Source organism: Seriola lalandi, unplaced genomic scaffold, assembly GCF_002814215.2.
Source record: "Seriola lalandi dorsalis isolate HSWRI2012SDOR001 ecotype SW California unplaced genomic scaffold, Sedor1 jcf7180002054455, whole genome shotgun sequence".
NCBI lineage: Eukaryota > Metazoa > Chordata > Actinopteri > Carangiformes > Carangidae > Seriola > Seriola lalandi.
This window is the reverse complement of record NW_019525008.1, coordinates 2,693-12,149: the sequence shown is the minus strand read 5'-3', so window position 1 is coordinate 12,149 and position 9,457 is coordinate 2,693. Positions and strand designations below refer to the sequence as shown.

Here is a 9,457-nt window from a genome sequence, read left to right as displayed (position 1 = left end):
AAACAACCACAGAGACAAAACAACCACAGAGAGACAAAACAACCACAGAGACAAAACAACCACAGAGACAAAACAACCACAAAGAGACAAAACAACCACAAAGAGACAAAACAACGACAGAGAGACAAAACAACCACAGAGACAGAACAACCACAAAGAGACAAAACAACCACAAAGAGACAAAACAACCACAAAGAGACAAAACAACCACAAAGAGACAAAACAACCACAGAGACAAAACAACCACAAAGAGACAAAACAACCACAAAGAGACAAAACAACAACAAAGAGACAAAACAACCACAAAGAGACATAACAACCACAGAGACAAAACAACCACAGAGAGACAAAACAACCACAGAGAGACAAAACAACCACAGAGAGACAGGAAGTGACTCCAGACAGAGACCTGCTGCGTCCTTCATGGTCATTTTGAGTCTCTTTGAGTCCAGATGTTTTGGTTCCATGTAGGAGGGCTGGGGGCCCATTGTCTCCTAATCTGTCCACACCTGCAGGAGACGCTGATCCTCTCACTCTTTAAGTTTTGCTTCGTCCACCTGAACAGATGTTTGTAGGATTGATTCTCTGGTCCTCAGTCAGTGTGAACAACATGATGTTAATACAACATGTAACTGTATGTAGCACAGTCACATGACTGATAGAAGTGGTTCATCTCCACTGACTGACTGATCCTCTGAGTCCACAGAACCAGAACCACTGGTCTTCATCTATAGAGCCATTAATTAAAGCTAATGAACTGGAGAGGAAGTGGACTCAGGTTCTTCCTGTCTCTGCAGGTCTTGGATTACTGGGTGTTTGGTCGGATCTTCTGTGACATCTGGGCGGCGGTGGATGTGCTGTGCTGCACGGCGTCCATCATGTCTCTGTGCGTCATCTCCATCGACCGTTACATTGGCGTCCGCTACCCGCTGCAGTACCCGACCATCGTCACAGAGAAGCGGGCACTGCTCGCCATGCTGGGGGTCTGGATCCTCGCCATCGTCATCTCCATCGGCCCGCTGCTGGGCTGGAAGCAGCCGCCGTCACAGGTACTAAAGTCAGTACAGCAGTGGGCAGCCACATGTTTACTCACACTAACTAACATTTAGCAGAATACTAACTAAACTAACTACTAATAACTAGAGCCTCCTCCAGTCAAACTAGTCCAGGTCACATCCTGTTCACCCAGTCAGAGAACATATCAACCATCTGAGTGAAGTCTGGAGTAATGGCTCAGGTCACACTGACCTTTGACCTTTGGCCTTTGACCACCAAAGTCTAATCAGTTCATCCTTGAGTCCAGGTGAAGGTTTTATTATAATACAATACAAAGGTTTTATTGACCCTGTAATGTTGCTGCATCACCTGCCTGAATATTGGCTCAGTATTGATTAAAATAATCATGATTATGATTTTTGCCATTATCTTCGTAGCTCTAACTCAGATACCTGAAATTAAAAGATCAGGATCAGGATCAGGATCAGGATCAGGATCAGGGCCAAAAGAACTGGCTCATCACTAGTGGTAAATAGGTTCATGTTAAAATATTAAAGTGATGAAAGTGGAAAGATCCCAAGAATCGGAAAAATAAAACCGTAGACTTATTTCATTTAATATTCTTTCTGTTAAAATAGATTTTTATAAAACTGGTAAAATCCTGTCGTTCAGGAGCTGGTTCAGGTTTCAAAGTCCAGTTACTGGTTTGGAAGCTTTGTGGATGATGAGCAGTGGATATAAACCCAGGAAGAGTCAGAGAGTTTTTTTCAGTGTGTCAGATGGACTCAGGTCCCTCCGCCCACCATGTTCCCACTGCATCAGGATCTGGATGCTGTTCAACTCTATTGATTATATAAAGCTGGAGGTTTTAGATGACTAGTTTTCACACTAGTTACTGAATTTACTGAAGTTCACTGTTTCATTTCCCTCATTAAAATATATGAGTTCACTTTTTAATAAACTCACAGCTGCTGAAACAATTGTAGGGTTATTAAAATAGTTGCTGATGAACTTCCCATCAGGCGACTAATCGACTAACTAACTAAGCTCAAGCTCCTCCCCCACGCCTGCAGACAGACTGAGGTTGTGTGTTGTTGTTGTTGTTGTCTCTGTTGTTGTTGTTGTCGCTGTTGTTGTTGTTGTTGTCTCTGTTGTTGTCGTCTCTGTTGTTGTCGTCTCTGTTGTTGTCGTCTCTGTCATTGTTGTGGTTGTCGTGTCATGTGACGATGCTCTGCCCCTCCCCTCCCCCCTCCCCCTCCCCCTGCAGGATGACACCACCTGTCAGATCACAGAGGAGCCGTTCTACACCCTCTTCTCCTCCCTGGGCTCCTTCTACATCCCGCTGGCCGTCATCCTGGCCATGTACTGCCGCGTCTACGTCGTGGCCAAACGCACCACAAAGAACCTGGAGGCCGGCGTGATGAGGGAGCGGCAGGAAGACTCCAACGAGCTCACCCTGAGGATCCACTGCAGGAACCAGCAGGTCCACGAGCTGTGCCCGGGGGCGTCGGCCGGACGCAGCACGCTCTCCGTCAAACTGCTCAAGTTCTCCAGAGAGAAGAAGGCCGCCAAGACGCTGGGCGTGGTCGTGGGCATGTTCATCCTGTGCTGGCTGCCCTTCTTCCTGGTCCTGCCCCTTGGTACGTGCTCTCCCGTACACCTGTCCAGTCCTCGACAGACCACATGACACACACAGGTGTCTAGTTACAGTGAAGTTCAGTTGAAACACTGTTTCCTCAGGTAGTGGGCGGGGCCTGTAGCTCACCTGTAGAAGCTAACAGGTGTTTATCTTAGAGCCTCATTTCGATCCGCTCCAGTTTACCCTGCTACACTTACTGCAGCACACTGTTAATACAAACTATACACTTCCTGTAAGCTTTTCAAATGAAAAGCCCCCCAGCATTTCAGCGGGCAGAAACCCTGCATTTCTTATCAGATCAATTATCATATTATTATCAAAGATATTGTGATTATTTTGACACATTGTGACACAAGTCATTTTTTCCTAATAAAAATGATGATGTGAGACACACAGCTGTTTAAAACAGATGTTCAGCCTCACACTCCTGCATGTGTGATTCAGGGCCCGTCTGTAAATCAGAGCGTCTACATGTCTCCAGGTTACATAAAACTGTTGCTTCATCACAGTAATGACTAAATAATCACTTTTATCAAAGAGAAAAACTTTTCTTCAAAAACATTTGAAACGAGCCAGAAACACGTTGATGTAACAAGGACTCCTCTAATTGATCATGATCAGCAGGTGATTACTTGAACTTTCTTAATTTCTCAGGCAGATTAACAACTGTCATTTGCATATTGATCACATGATTAACTAACAGCTGCTCTGATTGGTCAGAGAGACTTCCTCAGGTAACACACCTGCTGAGAGTCTGAGGCTTCACATCGTCCTGAACACATTGAACTCTTTACTTTGAGCAGCTGTTCATGCTAACGTTAGCTCTGTAGCATTAGTAGATACAAATAGCTCCTTTAAAGGGGGGGGGGCTGGATCCAGAAACACTTTGGATTTCTTCATATTTGAAATATTTGACCTGAGCAGCGATGCCTCAGGTCGTACGTCACCGGCCAATCAGCAGCCAGAGTTTCCGGGACACGACCCAGCAGTGACTTGTTTCTCAGAGCGCTTGCAGTGACACAGAAGTGAAGGACGGGAAGTTCTTCACTGATTTATTTTCTATGTTTGATTTGGACAGTGGAGCCAGACTTTCCCCCCGGCAGCCCAGATTAGGGCTGAGCTCTGATTGGTCCGTTAGACAGGAAGCTGTTTGTGTTCAACACTGAGCAGAATGTGTCACAGACTGATCTGAGATCTGTGCTCTACGTCCTGCAGGGAAACACACAGAGCAGAGAGATTATAGCTGCTGGTCGGCCGGTGGTCGGCCGGTGGTCGGCCGGTGGTCGGCCGGTGGTCGGCTGCAGTATGTAACTGAAACAACAGAACACAGCCCAGTCTCAGGTTCGCTCCTCTTCTCTCCAGCTGCTCGTTTGTCTGCGTTCGTGAGTCCGTCCTGATATTTCCTACTTATCAGAAGATCGTGAGTGCTGCCGTCAAAGAGGAGTCGAAGCTCCTGATTTCCTAAAAAGGTTTCTGGATGGGTTCCTGCGGTCTGTAATCCCGTCTGAGATCAGCTGTAGGCGTTAAGCAGCATCCATCATAACATTTATCTAACTGTAAGACCCGGCTGAGGAGCACACGACCTCTGGACCGCAGCAGATCTCACAGAGAACAGACTGGTTTCAGACCGTGAGCACACTGATCCTCTGATCCTACACAAACAGTCCTGGATCACAGGATTCACACACACGTTTATTTCTGTACAGCAGCAGTGGAGCCTACAAATGGTGATGTTGGTCCACAGACAGAAACTCAGACCAGGTCCTGTCAGAAACCTGTCTGAGGCTGGTTCAACTCTCATCATCATCATCATCACACGTCTGTGTCATATATGAACATCATAGGAACAAGGAGAAACACTGAGTCCTGGTCTCAGTCCTGGTCAGAGTCTGAGTCCTGGTCTGAGTCTGAGTCCTGGTCCGAGTCTGAGTCTGAGCCTGAGTCTGAGTCTGAGTCTGAGTCTGAGTCCTGGTCAGAGTCTCAGTTTGAGTCTCAGTCTCAGTCTCATTCTGAGCCTGAGTCTGAGTCTGAGTCCTGGTCTGAGTCTGAGTCTGAGCCTGAGTCTGAGTCTGAGTCTGAGTCTGAGTCTGAGTCTGAGTCTGAGTCCTGGTCAGAGTCTCAGTTTGAGTCTCAGTCTCAGTCTCATTCTCTGGTCTGAGTCTGAGTCTGAGCCTGAGTCTGAGTCCTGGTCTGAGTCCTGGTCTGAGTCCTGGTATGAGTCTGAGTCCTGGTCTGAGTCTGAGTCTGAGCCTGAGTCTGAGTCTGAGTCCTGGTCTGAGTCCTGGTATGAGTCTGAGTCCTGGTCTGAGTCTGAGCCTGAGTCTGAGTCTGAGTCTGAGCCTGAGTCCTGGTCAGAGTCTGAGTCCTGGTCTGAATCAGAGTCTGAGTCCTGGTCTGAGTCTGAGTCTGACTCTGAGTCTGAGTCCTGGTCTGAGTCTGAGCCTGAGTCTGAGTCCTGGTCAGAGTCTGAGTCCTGGTGTGAGTCTGAGTCCTGGTCTCCAGAGGACACGCCCTGTGGCGCCCCCTCAGGACAGACATGTCCTCTGAGCGTCTGCAGTCTCAGCTGGACGTCCTCTGACTTGAGTTAATGCTGAGTCGCTCAGTGATGCAGTGTTTGCTTTATGCTGAGTCATGATCTGCACTGCGTCCTGAGTCAGTGAGGACAGACTCCGCCCCCTCCACCTCTTAAAGTACTCTGCAGGACACACACACACACACACACACACACACACACACACACACACAGACACACACACACACACACGTGGTGAAGCTGTTGGAGCAGAGCAGATATTTACTGAAACCATCTGCGTGGTTTTCACAGTGATGCATCATGGGTAGGTGTCACATGTTTTTCCCATGATGGACGTCAGGCTTCACGTGGAGTTCTTCATATTTAGTCAGAGACGGCGGCCTGAGGCAGAACGACCTTACAAGTCCATGTTCAGGAGCCCGAGATCTGATCCAACAAATCCTCCGAGATCCTCCAAGATCCTCCGACACACTGAGCATCACCTGGCTCACCTGTGTGTGTGTGTGAGAGTTTGTGTGTGTGTGTGTGCGTGCGTGCGTGCGTATGTGCGTGCGTGTGTGCGTGAGTGCATATGCGTGCATGTGTGTGTGTGCGCGCGCATGCATGTGTGTGTGTGTGTGCATGTGTATGTGTGTTCTTCATGTTGTGATTTTCAAAAGTTTCTTTAGAGAACACCTGATCAGCCTGACGATGAACTGTTTACCTGTGTACCTGTGTTTACCTGCATACCTGTTTACCTGTGTGTCCTCAGGCTCGTTCAACAGCAGCCTCCGTCCTCCTGAAACCTTCTTTAAAGTGATTTTCTGGTTGGGATACTTCAACAGCTGCCTGAACCCCATCATCTACCCCTGCTACAGCCGCGAGTTCAAACAGGTAACATGATGCTAAGCTAACCGGCTGTGCACCTGTGCCTGTTGGGGGAGGGGCCAACACACAGTGAGGGGAGGGGCTACAACATGTGAGAAAACAGGAAGCAGAGCAAGGACGCCACTGTCACATGTAATTGTTGTGTGAGTGCCTGATGCTTGGTGCTAGAGTGATAGCAACACTGATAATAATAATAATAATAATAATAATATTGGTACCATTGATCCTGGTTCTGATAGTTCTGACTGGTTCTATTGGTTCTGACTGGTTCTGATGGTTCTGATGGCTCTGGTGGTTCTGACAGTTCTGACTGGTTCTGATGGTTCTGATGGCTCTGATGGCTCTGGTGGTTCTGACAGTTCTGACTGGTTCTGATGGTTCTGTCTTCAGGCCTTCATCCGGATCCTGCGGTGCCGGTGGAAGAGGAGGCGTCAGTGGCAGGCGTACTATAACTACCGCTGCCAGCAGGGCTCCAACACCTCGTCCTTCCTGAACGGCAGCCAGCAGACGCTGTCCTCCGTCAGCCCCAGCCCGCGCTGCGTCGCCTCCAGGCTTCGCCCCCCGCCCTGGCCCTCCGCCTCCTCCGCTGACCGAGACCTCCTCCCGGGGTCGGCGGGGAGAGGGCGACCGGGCCCGGTGTCCCCGCTCGCTAAGGATGCTGGGACGGTGCCGCAGGCGGTAATGAACGGTCGGAGAGAAGAGCGGCACGGAGCCGGTGCGGGAACGCCGCCGTCTAAACTGTGAGGAGTGGGAGGCGCTGACGGACACACCTGCTTCCTCAGGAAGGACGCACAGGTATTACCGCTGACATCACAGAGAGCTCTGTCCACTCAGGTGTGATGATTGTATCTGTCAGGAGGTTACGACTGTTCCCGCCTCCTGCTCAGCCTTAATAATACACCTGAGGAACAGGGCGGAGCCTCTCACCTGGATCAGCGGTTAACTGTAGGAAAACATCACAACATCCCAAGGTTTCACCTGGTGGTTCCTGCAGATCAGGACCGCCCACTGCTCTGAAGTTTTCCTCCACAGAACACACAGGTGAACCACAACCTTCACTATAAATCAGCACAAACAAACACAGAAGTAAAACTGTTGATGCTAAAGATTCTTCTGAAAACAGAATCACAACAAACCTCAACTTTAAACTTCTGTAACAGTAGAATATTAGAACCATATATTTACCAGGTTTCATGTAATCTACTCTCTTAAAGGGGCAGTCGGGTTCTGGACTAAGTCTGTTGATGTTTGAACTCAACAGTTAAATATATACACCCCTCCCCTCAGTGCTCCTTCAGAAGCTCCGCCCCAAAAACTAACACCTGGGCTAGCTGACCAAAAGAGAAATATGGCAGAATCCAGGGTGTAAAACATCAACAAACACACAAAACAGAGGAGAGGACTGTAGGTTTGTAGCTAAGCTAACAAGGAAGCTAACGTTGCCTAGTATAACATTTCAAATTCATCCACCCAAACAAATCCACCGAGCGAACTTCTGTCTTTAGGTCTTTGTGTCTGAAATGACATGTTGTACTGATAAACACCATGAAACCACCAGACAGCTAACTGTGGCTACAGCTGCTGCTACGCTAACATGCAGAGAGGACCAGATGGTTTCCATAGCAACACACAACCACAACTCTCCTGCTGTTACAGCTAACATCACACCAACAGCAGTTGGTGTGATGTTAGCTGTCACAACCATTAGCAAACAAGACAAAACAAAACTGACCTAGTGTCAAAGCTAATGTTACGGAACAACCTCTGCCTCCGTCTCCGTCCCTCTCTCTGACATCTGTCCTGACCTCTCCTCATCTCTCCGTCTGGACCGTGATGTGAAGTTCACCACGTTAGCACCAGATTACCTCCTCACTGCCCCCCCCCCCTTCTTCTTTCCCTGCTGCTGTGTGTGAGCGCCCCCTGCTGCTGATGGTCTGTGGAGGAACACCACCATGGACCACGAGGAGATATTCACTGAATTTGACTCAATCAATGATTAATGATTAAAAAGTTCCTACAATTAGAATAAATGAATTAACAGGAAACTAAACAGAGAAAAGTATAACCATAAACCTAAAATGGAAATTTAAAAGTCAAATCATTTTCAGTTAATTACAGATGGTTTTTTTTCATATTTATTTATTGGCATGTTAATTTCTTTCTTTCTTTCTTTCTTTTTTGCTAAAGTTTGAAAGAAAATGGAGCGAGAGCGTTCATGAAAAAAGTTCATTCAAAAGTCAGGAAAAGAAATTCAAAAACTCAAACTGAAAAGAAAGCTTAATAATAAAAAAAAGTATGAATGTGAAATTAATTTTAAAGTTGATTTTTAAAGTTGAATATTTTACATCAACAAACTGTCAGTTCTTGCTGGTGAGTGAGCTAACAAGCTAATGAACTATAAACTGCAACATCAGTTAAGTAATGTTAGCTTCAAGCTAAACACTAGCTTTACTGTTAGCTCAAACACACTCAAATACTGCTGAACAAAATAACGCTCTTATTTCTTGTTTTCCTTCTGTATATTTATTTGTTTATGATGCTAAAGGGCTAAAGACAATGCTAAAGTTAAAATTAACTGAAGAAATTAAAAACAAAAGAAATAAAAAGTCAACAGGAAACTAAGTTGAAAAAAGAAAAAGACTAAAATAAAAAACAAAAAATTTAAATTATCTTGAAATTCACTGTAATTCTGTAAATATGGAGATTTTGTTTGTTGTTATTTTTACCGTCTGTCATTATTCTGCTGAACGGCATCAGAATTCTGTCCTGACATATTAAATATAAAATATTATTATTGTATTATACTGAAGACTGACACTCTCCTAATTTAAAAAATGTTATGATTCCTTTTCTTGACAGTAACTTCACGTTTAATTTCAATCATTATTGTAATTAATATTTATTAATTGTCATATGCAAATTGTATTTTGGTGAAAGCTGTCCTGTCACTGAGCATACTAGAACTCCTATTGTGAAAGTGTCCCCTCAGAGAACTCTTATTGTGAAGGTGTCCCCTCAGTGACCATAATATGACTCTTATTGTGAAAGTGTCCCCTCACAGGACTATTGTGTAGGAACTGCACTGACTGTTTTCACATTCACTTTAATACAGTGTGATTACAGCAGCCTCTGGTGGACTTCAGAGGAACTGCAGCTGCTGTTGGTCTGAACTGATTTTACTCTGAAAAGCTGTTTAAATGTTTTTGTTTTCTCTTTTGATGGGGCTAGGCTAACAGTTCAGTCCCCCCTGCTTCCAGTGTTTGTGCTAAGCTAGGCTAACAGTTCAGTCCCCCCTGCTTCCATTGTTTGTGCTAAGCTAGGCTAACAGTTCAGTCCCCCCTGCTTCCAGTGTTTGTGCTAAGCTAGGCTAACAGTTAAGTTCCCCCTGCTTCCAGTGTTTGTGCTAAGCTAGGCTAACAGTT

General features: G+C 46.2%; 1 protein-coding gene across 1 annotated transcript in view; it reads left to right on the top strand.

Annotated features, from left to right (window-relative positions):
- The window catches only part of LOC111658584 (alpha-1A adrenergic receptor-like), a 12,455-nt gene extending 5,354 nt beyond the window's left edge, over positions 1 to 7,101 (top strand). Inside the window, exons 2-5 of the mRNA XM_023411164.2 lie at positions 798 to 1,049; positions 2,264 to 2,636; positions 5,920 to 6,041; positions 6,426 to 7,101. Of these exons, the coding sequence (XP_023266932.1) occupies positions 798 to 1,049; positions 2,264 to 2,636; positions 5,920 to 6,041; positions 6,426 to 6,779 (1,101 nt within the window). The 3' untranslated portion in view covers positions 6,780 to 7,101. The remainder of the gene's footprint in view (positions 1 to 797; positions 1,050 to 2,263; positions 2,637 to 5,919; positions 6,042 to 6,425) is intronic.
- The last annotated feature ends 2,356 nt before the right edge of the window (positions 7,102 to 9,457 follow it).